At 37.7% G+C, this 16,469-nt stretch overlaps 1 protein-coding gene across 7 annotated transcripts in view; it reads right to left on the minus strand.

Moving 5' to 3' along the window:
- The window catches only part of LRRFIP2 (LRR binding FLII interacting protein 2), a 68,288-nt gene that overhangs the window by 40,490 nt on the left and 11,329 nt on the right, over positions 1-16,469 (minus strand). For 5 of the 7 annotated variants that reach the window (XM_066627760.1, XM_066627761.1, XM_066627757.1 and 2 more), the window contains 6 exons: positions 13,823-13,968; positions 11,385-11,471; positions 8,138-8,188; positions 5,485-5,538; positions 3,292-3,360; positions 261-323 (listed from right to left, as the gene is read on the minus strand). In XM_066627760.1, the coding sequence (XP_066483857.1) occupies positions 261-323; positions 3,292-3,360; positions 5,485-5,538; positions 8,138-8,188; positions 11,385-11,471; positions 13,823-13,912 (414 nt within the window). In that variant the 5' untranslated portion in view covers positions 13,913-13,968. The remainder of the gene's footprint in view (positions 1-260; positions 324-3,291; positions 3,361-5,484; positions 5,539-8,137; positions 8,189-11,384; positions 11,472-13,822; positions 13,969-16,469) is intronic. The other 2 variants (XM_066627763.1, XM_066627762.1) reach the window with 1 other exon arrangement.

Here is a 16,469-nt window from a genome sequence, read left to right on the forward strand (position 1 = left end):
CATCACTTCCGGGGCAACATTTTGAGCTTGGAACCGGGCTACACGATCATTAGCTAAGCCACTGATCCCTAATGTCAACCAATCTGTTCACATTTTCATACTTTTGACTTGCCCACATTACACAATGGCAGTAAGCCAAATTTCTTTCAATAAGAGGATACACCTTGTATAGCCAATATACCAAGTGCATGTAGGGAAACACTGTACAAAGAAGCTTTGTAAAGATAAAGTGATAGCAAGCCCCCATTGAGAACACTAACCAACAGATCTTTATGAGAGCTAGTAGACTTCTTCCCACCATGAGAATCACTGTAAGCATGGTTCTGTTGAGTAGAAATTTAGACAGTTACAAATGAGGAACAGTAGTCTCCACAGAAGATACAACTGTAAAAACTATGTGATCATTTTGACATCATACCTTACTAAAACACTGTAAACCACCGATTTACTGAATGGGAAAAAATTTGGAACAGAACACAACTGATAATTCAGAAATGGCACATGGATTAGCCTGGTACTCTGTAACATACAGAATGTGCTTATTTTTCTTCTCAATGCCACTCATTGAGAAGCTTTTGTGTGCAACAACACAGGTGATGCTGGAAACAGAAACCATAGATGAGGTCACTTTCTCACAGTGTCTTAGTACTCAGCACCACAGGGGGACACATATAGATACATGATATTAAGAAACATACAGAGAGAGGATGAGCAAATACAGAGGGAGGATGAGCAAATCCATGTGTACCTCCTAATTAAATCTAAAGAAAGTAAACTATCTCCAATATTCAGTGAAGTAGGATGTTGCTGATCCTTGATTTGCATTCAACAGGGATTTTTTTTAAAAGGTATGATACATATAACCCAGCGGTCTCCAACCTCTTTGGTCAGAGGGCCACGTGCAAGTATCTGGCACAATGTTGAGGGCTGGGAAAAAATGTTAAATATAAAATTTAAATAAATACATCAGGATTTCTCCAAGCGCCAACACACACCATAGAAATAAAGCACAGCTCAAATGAACTCCCATTCCCCCACCTCCTCAGCCCTCAGAACACTCTGCACATGACCAGAGTACAGCTCCAGTTCATGTTCAGTTGAGTGGGCCAGAGGGTCTCGGTAGACTAGAGGCTGGCCACCGGCTGGATGGAGCAACCATTTTCAATCACTGTGCCATGGCACACTGGTGTGCTACAGATCGTCTGCAGGTGTGCCGTGAGAGTTTGGGGGAGGTTAATTTGTTAGTAGGGCCACTGGGGGATGTGAGCTCCTGTTGTCAGTGCAGTGTGCCTTGTCTGCCCAAAAACCGATGGTGTGCCTTGACTATTTTAGTGCCTCGTCAGTGTGCCATGAGCTGAAAAAGTTTGAAAATCACTGGGATAGAGGTTCGCCGTGGACTGCATCTAGCCCCCAGGCTGGGGTTTGGAGACCCCTGATGTAACTGAATAAATTAGATACATGCCTCAAATATATTTTACATTAAAAATGACATACAGAAAGCTGCTCAAATGATTCTTTGCAGCTTGCTCAGCAAATGCACAGAAAAACATGTTTTTGCACATTATGTTGAGCATCATATTAAAGCAGAGTTAATCCCCAATTTTGCATCACATGGTTATAACAGTTCTAAACCAGACAAAAAATACAACTATGAACCCCTAATTCATACTGAACCATTCGTGTGTATTAATGTACCCACATTACTGTATTGATTCAGGAAGAGAATCAATATTGTCTATACACGGAATGTGGACATTTTGCATATCAAACATTTTTAATAAGAGGGGAAAAGAGCTGAGACCCAAACGCATAAAAAATAAAAACATCCTCAAATACAGTACAAACCATTAGTTGTAGAGATCATTCAAATACAATGCCAACCCACAGTTTGACAGATACAAATATAAGCAGGAACAAGCCCCTGGGACTTGTATGAATGCTCTCCACACATTCCACATGAGCAGAATGAGCAGGAGAAGCTTCTGGTCCTAGTTTGTGGCAAACCATACAGTTTGTTGTTTGTCCAAACTAAAACTATGGTTTGCAGAGACCATACTTTGCCCTCAAACCAGAATCAAAAAATGGCTTGAGATTTTGAAATATGGCAATTTGTGGGTTGCCACTAGACCAGGAATAGATATTCTGAAAGTCATTCACATGGGATGGAGAGAAGAGGAACTGCAAGCCCAAGGTTCATGCCAGTTCATTTTTATAACACCAAACCATGGTTTGCAGTTAGATCTGAATGCAATCACAAGTAAAATTGGTGGCTGCTAGTTAGTGATAAAGCAAGCTCATTAGTTCCAGTTTAATTAGCAAATGCTATTTTACTAATATTTTAGACATTGGACATGAGCCTGATATGGACAAGATAAGATACTGCACTGTAAGGAAGAAAATTAACTGCTCCTCCCTCACTTTTATAAGTTATACTAGTCTTTGCACCTCTATAAATCACAGCATAATTCCATGCATATTTAGTCATAAAGTCCCACTGCAATCAGCAAGGTTTACTCCTAGGAAAGTGTGCATAGGACTACCATCTCAGACACCTACTGTTTACATTAAGAGATTCAATTTTAAGTGTCCCAAATTTCCATAACTGTCTCCCACCCTCTCTCTCTCTCTCTCTCTCTCTCTCAAATTCTCACTTAACTGATTAACAGCCCAACCCAACTTGCACAGGAAAGGGGAGGTTGGGGCCAAAACCGCTTCCCCTTACCCCGGATAAAGCAGCAGCAGATCCAACAGGGCTACTCAGATCTGCGCCACCTAAAGAGGTGGCGCAGATCCAAGGAGCCCGGACTGCACAGAAATGGGGATAAGATATTGTATAAGTGCTGGATCCTGGCCTTGCACCTGCCACCCACAAGCCCACTCATTCCCCACCCCAAAAACCAGTCCCTCCTGCCCTCCCCATGCCCCCCCCCCCAACACCAGCACCAGCCTAGCTTGGTTGGCATAGATTTGCCTGTTCCCCAGCCAAGTGGGTCATGCCCTGGCCACCTTGCTCCTAAGTTGGTGCAAAGTGCTTGATGGAAAAGGGACTTGCGCTGGCCCATCTCCTCCTCAGGTTTGCACCCTAAAGCTGCAATCCTATATATACACACTTAACCAGGGAGTAATTTCCATTGAACTCAATGGAGCTTATTTCTGAGTAGACTTGCATAGGATTACACTGTGAGTTTCAGAACTCACATTTTAACAACACATTTTTCATCAGCATTTCTCATTAGTATCCACAACATATTATGTGAAGAAACCAAAGCATGCTCATTCTCAATTACGCACCACAAGATCTCTCCTTCTTGAGGTACTTGCTCTACTCCTGTGAGACCCACCAACATCCAAGGTGGGGCTCTAAGAACAGAAGATAACAAACCTCAAAAATAAAGTTGACTGCAAAAATGTTACTTTAGATGGAAATTTCATATATTCCTCATGAATTCTGGCACAGTATTTCTGCATTATATTAATCTTCAATAATATGCCTGCAATTGTAAATCTCATATGCCATATATTTATACAAATGTATTTACATTTTAACACTGTTTCATTAAAAGTTTAAAAGTGATATGCAAAAAGAAGCTAAAATTTATTCTACAGGTCAAAGATCATGTACAATATGACTGGCCAAGAAAAAAAGCTCCACATAGGTAAGTTTAAACATAAACTTTTTGTAAAAAAAAAAAAAAAAGCATTATATGCAATAGACTAAGTTTTCTTGTTTAATAATTGATTTCTGAAGTGACTTAACAGTACATATTTTACCTTAACTGACCAAAACAAAATATTTTTTGTTTTACCAGAATATCTGGCTTCTCCCCCTCTCACAATCATAAGTTTGGTATAGCTCCCAATCTCCATGATTAGGAGAATGCAGTACAGGAAAACAGGTTTGTGTCCTCTCCGATATCTCAATGATTTACTTAATCATAGTGTAGTATTATGTCTGCACCAATGTTGTCTATGGTTAATTCTCCTTGTTATGTGGATTTGCATACCCACTTCAAACCACGATTTCTAAGGCAGCACACTTCCATTCTAACCATGTATAGGATATCAGTAATGTTAGGAGTGGATTCTAATATTTCCTTCCTCCTAAGTCTACTTATACCAGGCCACAGGTATACCACCTTAGAATGAATATTATGTCTCTATAATATACAAGCATCCCCTCTATCCATGGACCTGGTTATCTGCAGTTTTCAATTATCTGCGGATCCTGCCCTCCCCCGCACCCATTACAATACTTTTGTTTTTCTTAAGTAGCTAATACAGCATGGGTGTTTCTTGTTAAAAAAGAACATACTTGCTTAATTGAAAAACGTGACATGCAGGCAACCAGCCTGCACATTAGAGGGAGACTAACCAAATGTTAACAGGAACACTATCTGTAGCATGTTGCATTCTTCAGTTAAGCAAGAACGTTCCTTTGTTAACAAGAAACACACATGCTTCAACTGCTTCTAATAAAAAAGTAATGGGTGTGGGGGGGGGAGGTTGCAGGGGGCTGCTACTATATTTATATAGCGTTCCCCTGTATTTGCAGGCGGGGGAGGTGCAACCTCTGTAGATATAGTGGGGATGCCTGTACTACCTTTTAAATTTTTTCAGTATAACATACTTGGGAGGCATAAGATTCAATTGACATAACTTGCATCAAGGATGACTTAGGGCCCAATCCTATCTACTTTTCCAGTGCTGGTGCAGCCGTGCCAATGGGACATGCACTGTATCCTGTGGTGGAGGGACAGTCACAGAGGCCTCCTCAAAGTGAGGGAACATTTGTTCCCTTTCCTTGGGGCTGCATCACGGCAGCACCGGTGCTGGAAAGTTTGATAGAATTGGGCCCTAAGGTTGCAATCCTAAGCATATTTGCCTGGGAGTAAGCCCTATTGAACACAGTGAGACTTACTTCTGAGTAAACATGTTGATAATTGCACTGTTAGTTACTTCTGAACAAAGCAGAAGTTATTGATCACTCTTTCCTTCCTACATAAGAGTAAGAATTAGCAGACACACAGTTGACTGGTTAAGTTCAAAAGCTAGCAGATATCTACTGAAGAATTATCTAGTTACCAATATACATAATTAAATCCAGAAAAATAAAAATCCAATCTAACAGGTTTACTGTAAAAATTATAGGAAGATCAAATACTATATATCAAACTCTCAAATGATTAATTTTTGTTTAATTTTTTCATGAAGGCAGTATTTTTCCTACTTATTGCACTTTCAAAACTCTTCAAATGTTTTATATTAAAAAATTTAATGTAATCAAAGAAATGTACTATGTACAATACATGAACTTTATCAGAAATAGGCAAAATTTTAGTACTAACCCTATAACTACTTGTATTTCAAGTAGACAACAAGTCACCAGCTCCCTAATCACAAAACTAAATCACAAATCTAGCAACATATTCAAAAGAACATAGGAACAAAAAGATAATAAAGGAGTATTTATAGGTTAGTACAAACCAGGTAAGACCTCCGGTTGGACCGGTGTGAATACCTAGCCTTCTCGGAATCTTCCTGAGAAAGGAGATACCAGTTGTCAAATTATTGAAGAGGAAAAAACACAGAAGAGAACATCTAGTATTTTTAATCCAAAACATTAATTTGAACATGAAATGGAAAGTAATGATCCACTGTTCACATAAGGCAACCCCCAAATATTTTAAGAGGACTCTGCCTTAATTCTAAACTTGTCACCCTTTTACCTACATTTTCCCATTATCTAATCAACTATACTAACACACCAGTTATTATAAAACAGGATGTATGCCTGGTGTGCAAGATCACTAGACCACATTCACATTCAACTAGGAAGGTCAACATTCAAAAAGATCACATTCAACTAGGAACAGTGAAAATAGTCTTCAAACACTTGACAGTTTAAAAGTGAACCACTGAAAAGTAATGCAGTGTTTCCTTTAGATAGTCAATAACTTCCTCTATCACTGTAAATTGTATCATTTAAAATTTACACAAAACATCTGACCAGCATGCATGCTAATAAAGATCAAGATCAGCTTTCTCCAAGGAGACAGGCATTGCCAATTACATAACAGTATCAACTTCCAAGATATTATTTGCTTAGCCTTCACAAGAACCTTTCAACTTTATTTATTCTTTAGCCATCCAGATTTTAAATCTGATAGTATCATATTGCTTTTAGGACATAAGGGCAGTAGGATAAAAAAAATTATATGGTAGCACACAAAAACTACCAAAAGAATTAATTTTTTTAATTCAATGAAAAGCATCATGTATCAGTTACAGTTAAAATCTCTCATCAAAATGGAGACAACAACTTAACCCATTTCTGCCTGGTCCAAAGATGTACACATTTGGTCCTGTTGCATATATGCAATGTTGGGCAGAAATGGCTTAAGACTATAAGCCATTTCTAAAATGTAATATTGTAAAGGCTGAAAAGTAAGTTATTTTTATTTTTAAAAAGTTACTGTAATCAGGTGTATTTCATGGACTGAGTAATTTTAATTTTGCCTTATACAATATGTTCAAACAGAATAGTAACTTTGGATACAAGATACCTAAGAAGCTTGGGTTATTGATGGTGAACAGCGACATTTTTCTCTTTTCCAAAGCCTGCTATTTTTTAAAACCAGCTATATATAGCTGCTCTGTGGTCCACCACCGACACAAATTCAGTTGGTGGCAACCAGAGACAGAACGTTTTCAATGGTGGAGCTACATCTATGGAATGGTTTACCCAAAGTGGTCTGTTAGGTCCTCACATTGCCTACTTTAAGCATTCAACATACACCTTTTCTGCTTGGTCTATGAAGGATTTTATTTTAATTGTGGTCATAGCTTTCACTGCTGACTGGGGGCAACATCCAAAGCAACTATCTCGAAAGGAAGAGGCACTATGGATACTTTGGACCTTTAGCTTTAGGTTTTGTTTTTATACTATTTCATATTTTTATACTGTTCAATATTGTGAATTTGTGTTCACAATATTTTAATTTAAGAGAGCATATATAAATACAGTAAATAAATAATCTGTGAAAAACTGAAGCAGGTTTAGAACCACAATTCAGAAAAGGAACACAAAATATGGAGAGAAAGCTGACCTGGGAGAAAACTATACCATTACCCAATAATTCATTTATTAAGAGATTAATGACCTAACTAAGGCAACATAACTACATTTTACATTCCCAATACACTTCTACTATTAATATACACAATATGCCTCCCCCAAGAAGTACTGAATCCTGAACTGTGGAAGTACTCATCATTAACCAGTTGGGAAATCACACATAATCCTCTAACAAAGAATGTTAACAAAGAAAGGTCTAGATCAGGGATGTCAAACTCGTTTCATACCGAGCGCCGAATGGCATTCATGATGCCTGCTGTGGGCAGGAAGTGATGTCGTTATGCAGGAAGTGATGTCATTAAACAACCCAACCAAAAATAAGCACTTTTTCTCACTTAGGAATTCATTAACTACAAATGACAGAAGAAAAAACACGCAAATCTTGATCATATTTCAAGATATGGGAGAGCCCAATTTTCGTGGGGGCTGCCCTTTTAGCAGTAACACCTCAGCACTGCTCAGCAGTTGAGAGCCTGAGGGCCAAATAAAAAGCTTCCGCGGGCCGCATCTGGCCCCCAGGCCTTATGTTTAACACCCCTGGTCTAGATCTAATTGCAGTGGTTGAACTTGCACACACCATAAGTGAAAGTCAAGACTTGATACAAAGTTATTTTGCTTAGATATTCCATTTATTCAGTGATAAAATGACAAATATATCTTTGGGAACAATTCAGCAAAACACTTTATGTCAGAGGTTTCAGTGAAAGAGCTGCACACTTTTTTAAAATAATGCAGCTTCATTTTTATATTTTTAATCAGATTTGAATGTACTGCTGTTGCATTTCATGTGCATTAATGTATACATTTTACAAATTTTCTCAAATAAATTTCTTTATAAATTTAAAATGTTACTCTCAGACTTGTTATTGTTCATATAAGCCAAAACATGTCCCTATTATATTCCATGTGAAATTCCACTCACCATACAAGGTATTAGTAAATAGAGCACTCCAATCATGTTAGTTTTCCAGATACATCACACAACATGTAAACCTGGCCTACCATCCACTTCTGGATATGTCCCCATTTTCTATCATATGAACGTTGAGAAAGCTACAAGAAGGTAAAAATAATCTTATTTCACAAAAATATATAGAGAAATTGTAATGAGAACAATTGCTAACCCTTCAGGTTTTTTTCCAAATTACAAAAAAGTTCAGAATAACTCTGGTGAGTAAATAGCTATATAGAGATCTGTTTAAATTCTGTATAAAAAGGTTTTTGAACATTAGTTTCATTTCACTTCCATAGTTGTATTTACCAGTGCTACTCCAAAAAGGCACCAATTTAAATGCATTACAGAAAAAGTCAGACACTTGCCAACATATGATTCATATAATCAGTTTACTGTATTAATCTAGCTATAACAAAATAGTTCTCAGAAGTTAGCATGCATGATTTTTACTTTTCAAACTGAACATTCAATACAACATTCAGTTTAAATATTTTCATCCAAAAGTATACAGTTTTTCCATAAGGAACTCAGGGAGCCCTTAACAACAAGAGTGTTGAACTTCATTCTATCAGTATTATTGTAAAGATTGTAAAGTGTCAGGGTAAATTTTCACTCCAAAAGGAGTAGTTTAGAATCACTCTCATATTTATTTGAATCCCAACTAGCATTTGCACAAGCAGAACTGTACTTTGCTCACGAGAGAGACAGGAATTTCCACCAAATCCCCCTCCTTGCCATGCTCCACACTATTCCTGAGGGTTTCCCAGCTCTCAGGATCAGTCTTTGGAGGGCACCCAGGTGCTACAAGACAGAAAAAGGAGCAAGAAAACCCCATTCCAAGACCAACACACAGTTCTCTGCACCCTAACCACTGTTATGAAGAATATTTTAATATTCGGTCATAAAAATGCTGGCGTACACTTTTTATTTGAATCTAATTAGGACTTTACACATAATTTCACTGCAACATCACACAAGTTCTGAACACTCATTACACAAACGGAGTGTGAAAAACATTTAATGTAGAGTGTGACTATAAAGTCATAAATTAAAAGTTTTATATACAGAGTAATAAAAACATCTTTCGAAAACATTTTACAATGGGTAGAGGTACTTCTTTCGTGAATAAGACAGGTGTACATCCCAAGCCTTACTGAATATAATAGACTTACTTCTGAGCAAGGTAAATAAAACAGTTTTAAAACACCTCTAATACTGGGTTTTAAACTCCTGCCATGGAGAAGTACTATAAACACTTGTTCACAGAAGCACAGTTGTGTTCATGAACGAAATCCTTGCATAAGTGGAAGAGGTACTTGTGCAAGTACAACTTTTGTTCTGTTTAGAAAAGAACCCTGAAGTCAGAGAGAGCTTGAGTAATAATGGTTAGACTAGAACACGCTGTATTTTGGAAGCTAAAAGTTCCAACAAATGTTTGAGTACTATATACCTTCATCTGCTGTACAAGAATTTTGAAATTAGTACTGTTTATTATCACACAACTATTCAGAATCATTTACATTTGAGAATATAAGTTGCAAAATTTTATTCTTAAGGGATCTCAACTTTACTGACATGCTCTGCCTCACAGCCTATACCATGACAATGTTCAGAACCCCAAATCCAGAGGGGATACACCAGGAGTATGTCATTTTTTTTCAAACCCAGGGACAACAGAAACACATAATGGCTTTACATAAAAGGGAGACAAACTACACTTTTATGCAAGGGTATAATTGTTGTCCATATTCCCTGCTCTTCCAAACAGAGTTTAAAAAAATGACATATAAAATAAGTTAACACAATTATTATAATGTACCTCAAAGATCACACTCAACCAAACAAGTTGCTTAAGATTCTGAAACAGTAAAGCACAATTCTTAATGTAATACAACAGTGATGACAATCTTCAATGTTTATGATTCTATTTGCTACCACTAAATGTCTTAAACTTACATTTCCTAATTTTTCAGGCACTGACTTTAGGAAAGTTTTTAGCTTTCTCCTTAAGACAGATAAATGTCTATGAATGCCCTCTTAAGTGAATAACTGTATTTACGTAAATACAACTCCGTGCTAAACATTTTACTTACAGAAGTCAACTTCCACATAAGGGTCATAACTGAAAGAAAGCTAGGCAGACTGCAGTCCTGTTGAAATTATCAGGAACTGGAAACTTGGTGCTCTTTGGTCCAATGGTTTAAAACAGGGATCTCCAAACCCCGGCCCGGGGGCCAGATGCAGCCTGCGGAGTGCCTCTATCTGGTCCGTGGCCAGCTTCTGATCCCGAAAGCCTCTGGCCCAGTTGACCAAACACAACCAGAATTGTGCTTGTGGGGTGGGGGAAATGGGGGTCCATTTAAGTGTGTGCTTTATTTCTTGGGCTGTGTTGGTGCTTGGAGAAATCCTGGACATTTGAGCCCATTCATTCATTCCAGTGATTCATCTAAGTTCTATCTCCAATGTATTTATTTAAATTTTATATTTTTTTTCCTGGCCTTCTACACCATGCCAGATATTAGATGCGGCCCTTCGGCCAAAAAGTTTAGAGACCCCTGGTTTAAAATAAGGGTTTATTATGCACATGGGGGAACCACACACAGGCTCCCCAGGCAATCCACACCTGACATAGTACAATGTAGGCAAGAAGAGTCTTTATGCTTCTGTTCCCTTTCTATGTATTTTAATTTCATTAATTTTATTTTTTATGTGTTCCACTATGACCCTTCATTATCTCGGTGTTGCACCCAGCTGTAGGAATATAGCTCATATAGTTAATATGTAATTTACCTAAACATTTCTTTACCTAGCCTTTTTTGGTCTTACCACCCTTATTGGCACCACTCTCCAAAAGCCAAGACCCTTTCCAATTTTAAGAGACAACAGTCTTCTTTAGATTTTTTAAATTATCAGTTAAAATGAAGTTGCAGAGGCTTGCTACCAGGTTTACCTATGCATCCAGTTCTACAATACCCATGCAACAGCTGCAGACATCCTTTGCACACTGGAACCAGTTTTTGTGCAAAAAGTGTCCCAGACAAAGATTCATGTTTGATCAATCTTATATTTTCCATTACAAAATTGATACGAATTTGATGAAATGAGACGTTAACATTCAGTCTGAACTAGGACTGAATAACGTTACATCAAATCGAAAAATATCATACAAGTTTTCAGAGTGATGTTCAAAAGTGTGTATCGATGTCAAAGTACACAGCAAGGAAAGATTCATGTAATTAACTATGTGAATCTTAACTTCAATATAACAATGTAGCAGTATAACTGCTCCAGTACCTCCTTCTGCTGTCGTTCCAACTCTCTCATGCGTATATCCCTTGCTTCTGCTCGAGCAGCACGTTTGGCTGCAAGCCGTGCTTCTGCCTGTTGAATGAAAAGAATGTTCTTTAAAAAGACTTCCTTGAAAAAAGTCAAATTTCTGATTCAACAGTACCTTTATAAAAGCAAATAGATTTAATAATTTTTAACAAAATTTAAAAAGATTAACCACAAAACACTGATGCCTGCAACCCCTTCCTTAGCCTTAGCACACCCCAGAAAAGCATCACAGAAGTGTTTCCAAGGGACAAGGTTGCAGGCCTCGGTGCGACCCGGGAGTGACTTCCAGGAGTGCCAGAGTCTGCCCCACAATTTGCGGTCTCAGGATCTATGGATAGTGGAATCCATGGATACTGAGACTACGGATAAGGAGGGACCACAGTATAAGAAAACACTGCATGGAAGGGGACAATAATAATGTTTCTTGCCCACCATCGTGAGTAGTGAAGACTTGAATTATACTACTATAGTTCCCATGCCACTAAGATAACCAGCTCTTAAGTTTTAAAGGCCAGAGTCAAATGTTATCTAAACATTATTTTGTTCTCAAATATTACGCTCACTTGAGTTTCGTCACTTTATTCCTTTTTATTTAAGAAGATACAAGAGAGACACAAGAAAAGCTCTAATATTAAATAAAGAATCATAAAATTACACTAGAGTTAAGGGTAACAAACTGAAGCAAATTCTACAACAGGTTCAAAAGGTAAGCATCTATAACTACACAGTACTCAAAACATGTCTCAGTGAAAACAAAATGCTTCAGAACCTTATCCATCTACCAAAGATTTGTGCGCACACACATCTGGATAATGACCAGCATGATGAGATTGTAGCTATGACATTTGACTTTTAAGAAACATATTACATCAACATATTGCAACCATTCATAATGTTAAGAGATTAAAGGCTAATATCTTCAAAGTGAAATAGCACACTAAATGACAATACCAAGTATTCAAATACTGTCAAAGTTAACCATTCCCTAACTCCATATTAAGTACACTCCAGCTCACTTTGGGCTCACAGTATGTACACTGTGCACTGATAGTAAAAAAAATTTGCCCATCCCTCTTCCAGAACACTTAAAATGAATATGTGCAAGTATACTTAAGAATTTACATGGGAATATATTAAAAACAGACTAACACAAAGCACACCACTATTGTAAGCACAGGATTAGTTCGTTGACTCATCTTAAGGACATAGCAGGAAAAAAGACTGAAAGCAGATTTTTATTGAAGCAGATTCTGCAATAGATTCAAGAAGGTATGCACTTATAGCTGCATAACTGCACTCTGGTGCTCAAAGCATGTGTTTGCAGAAGCCTAAACACAGGCAGACAAAGTCCTAATGTTTACAATAATCACAGTGAGGAATCCTAGTTCTAAAAACAAAACAAAAAAACTAGTGTCTCCCATTCTACTTCATTTGCTGATGAACCTAAAACTTTGTTTAGAAAAGGGGGAGGAAACAATGAATGGTGGGCACACAATGCAAGAAAAATTAGAGACTGATTGAGACTAAAATAAGAAAAGGCAAGGGGAGGAACAAATGATTTGAAGATAGCAAAACATTAATAAACTCAGAATGGTAGGTAAATCTGATCTTATGGCATAGCAGCATCTATGCTATTTCACAACAGACTAGATTATGCTGCAAGCAATCATGTCAGTTCCCATTCGGTTCATGCAAAAATGTTCTATCAGCAACCAGCTCCCAGTTATTTCCAGAGTTTTAAAGAGCACAGCCAGTCTATTTTTTAAAAAAAGTTATGAAAGAGTCCAATTGACTTCACCCAGCAAGAAAGTCAGGCCTACATGATACAGATCAGGTTGCTAGGTACACAAGAAAAGTGCAAGGGCTAGTTGAAAAGCATCAAAGCTTGACCAACACAAGAAAAGAACAACAACACTGCAACAGCAAGCATGGGAGACCTGTAGTGTGTGCCAAATAACCTGTACTCTGTCCCACTTACCTCTCAAATCCTTCTTACAGTAAATGTTTTCTCTTACTTCAACTATGCACCAGCATTTTCTGGATGAGACAGTTGCCAGACTTTAAAATGCCATACTATATGCTATGAGTGTTTGTTCCACCTCTGCTAAATAGTCACATTTTGCAGGTATGCTACATAAGGGTGTGGCCCAGCAGTGTGAATGACCACTACTAAGGTGAAAACACAGTACTCTGTTTTCACCTTAGAACACAGTTCACAGTTCCTAAACTGTGCTCCATGGCACCCTAGGGTGCTTCAGAAATCTCACAGGGATGCCACAGGATGACGTGGTTTGACAAATATTTAAAACTATGCTGCCTTTAAAAAAAAAATACTTCTATAGCAAAATTGTAGTTTCCAGACAATTATTTTACCTGAGAATAACAGATGTACTAACCTCTCTAGCAATATGACTCAAAGCTTCATCTTCTGCAGAAAATCTGTCTTTCACTGGTGTTCTTTTCCTTCCCGATCCAGGAGTCCCCATGTTGAATACGCTTTCAGTAATTTTCTTGCAAGATAAAAGATCCAAGTGCACAGATCCTAAAGGAAAAAAAATAAGATCAAACTGCTTTCTAAAAAATACATATTTTCACATTTTGAAATTACTTGCCAATGATTAGGTCTTTTTTAGTTTAATGATTAGGGCTTTTTTAGTTTATCAGTAGACAAAGATGAACACCACCATCATCCATAATCTTATCTTAATGACAAGTATCTTACTCTGCTTAATGGACTGAATACCTACGCACACTTTGAAATAGCTTTTCTAACATGAAAGAAAAGTCAAAGATGTACACTTGAACAATTTTTCCTTCATTATACACTCAATACAAGACATGAGTTACCTGCATTCTATAGTCAGTTCATCCTCTCCAAGTTTTGCATTTCCATAAACATATTTTTAATTATCTCACTCTTTAGTTATAAAGTACATATTTTTTCCCTGCTCCATAACCAGGTCTGAGATTAATTTTGGTTCTGAAACATTTAAAGGCACTATAACTCATTTACATCCAAAAAACATGCCAAGAGCTAGAACATATGTTAGCCATCTAACATTTTTGTCAAGTCTTAAAAACTGCAGTGTTAGGAAAAGAGCAACTGCTTTTAGCAGGCAGTTCAATTCTAAGCATTTTTGTTCAGAAGTAATTTGTCACTATATTCTCTGCAATTTACTTAAAGGGAAGTATGCGCAGGATTGTAGCCTTGGTCTTCAGAAAGCATGGTATATTGGAAATGTAGGCTTGAAGAACAAGTTATTCCTCATTCTACTTCATAATGAGGGTTAGTAGGATTCAGTAATTAAAGTTCTCCCAAATGCATGGAGAAACAGAGAAAAGAGTTATTTATCTTTAACTATAGTTTTTTGGAGTATGTATTTGTGCATTTACACATCCCACCTACCTACAATGCTATAGAAGGCCTGGATCCTATAATCTGTTACAGCTTCTACAGCACTTAAGAGATTGCAGCAGAAAAACTTCTCCCAATCATCTCAATTTTTGGCTGTTGTAGTAATAATTGCAGTAACGTACAACCTCCAAACAAAACTTTCAACCCCGTGCCCTACTCCAATCTGTATTTTAAGTGGGATGTTCTGCTTCTATGAGTAAAGCAAACACTGATGCAGAACTGAAAATTGTAACGGTGTTAGTCTATCCAAAAATATTTTTAAGGTAAATTTTTAAAATTTGTTTGAATAAAGTTACTTGGACTCCCAACGAAGTCTCTATATATTGGACAAAAGAGAGTGGATTCAGAGCAAAAGTAGCAAACTGAAATGTGCAAAGTTAGATCTGTAGTACAGGTGCAAGCTATTTATCCACAGATTTTTTATCTGCTGATTTGTCTCAACACAAATGGGGTGGGGGTAATGAAAGTCACACACTCCTTTGCCTTTCGCTGGTGTCTTGATTCATTTCCAGGCAGCCCAAAACACCACAGAAAGTCTCAGACTCGCCCAGGCAGGGAAAAAGCCCTGGAGCCATGGAAGAGGTTTCCCTTGCAAAGGAACAGTGACACTCTTGGAGCCCCTGAGCCAGACAAAGGGCTGAAGAGGTGAAGGGGGGGCAGAAAACCTCTGATTCTTTTATGCTGCTCTATGCTCTATGCTCTTTTTACCTATTTTTTATTCTGACTGCTGTTTTTTATATGTGTTAATATGTTTTTATTTGTTTTAAATTATGTTTTTAATCTGTTGTAAGCCGCCTTGAGTCCCTTCGGGGAGAAAGGCGGGGTAAAAATAAAGTCATTATTATTATTATTAGCCAGAGCACATGCAGCAGGGTGGAGCGCATTGGGGATTGCTTTAAAAAACCCAGGGAGTGTTTCCCAATTCCCCCCCCCTTCAGACCGAGATGCTGTGGGCTCCCTGTGCTCCAGCCTACAGAAACAAAACACTCACATCAGCAAAAGAGGCTTAGAATATGTCAACCTTAGATGTGGAACAATCATTCATATTAATTATTACGCAGTGCCTGCAGGCCTTTAGGACTTAAACAAGGTTTTTCTACCTCTAACAGCATTTCATCTTCTAAGGCTTTTACAACTAAAACAGGAAGTAAAGAGATTCTTCAAGAAGTCACATTTAATATTCTGTCAGGAGTTATACACAATTATATTTTAGTTTAAGCCTTGAACACATGACAATTTAAACCTGCTTTCTTCATCTGAATTTTTTTTAACAAGATCATTTTCCATTTATTTAATTTCTATTCACTCCAATGCCTACAAGCACAACGCACACACCACCAGCCCCTCACCTAGGATTATTCTTTCTTCAATCTACAGAAACAAAACAGCCCAGGAAGCAAGTCTTCCCAGCAAGCAAAGCATGAGATTTAGGCTACAATCCTCTCCACACTTTCCTGGGAGTAAGCCCCATTGACTACAATGGAGCTTACTTCCGAGTAGAAATGCAATGAGCACTCAACCGTTTCCAATACAGTAATACCAAAAAAAGTGAACGTCTGGAAACTGGTACAGGTGTTTCAGGGAAAAGAGAAATGTAACATATACATTCTTTATGTAGCAACACATCT

Source organism: Tiliqua scincoides, chromosome 5 (assembly GCF_035046505.1).
Source record: "Tiliqua scincoides isolate rTilSci1 chromosome 5, rTilSci1.hap2, whole genome shotgun sequence".
NCBI classification, from domain to species: domain Eukaryota; kingdom Metazoa; phylum Chordata; class Lepidosauria; order Squamata; family Scincidae; genus Tiliqua; species Tiliqua scincoides.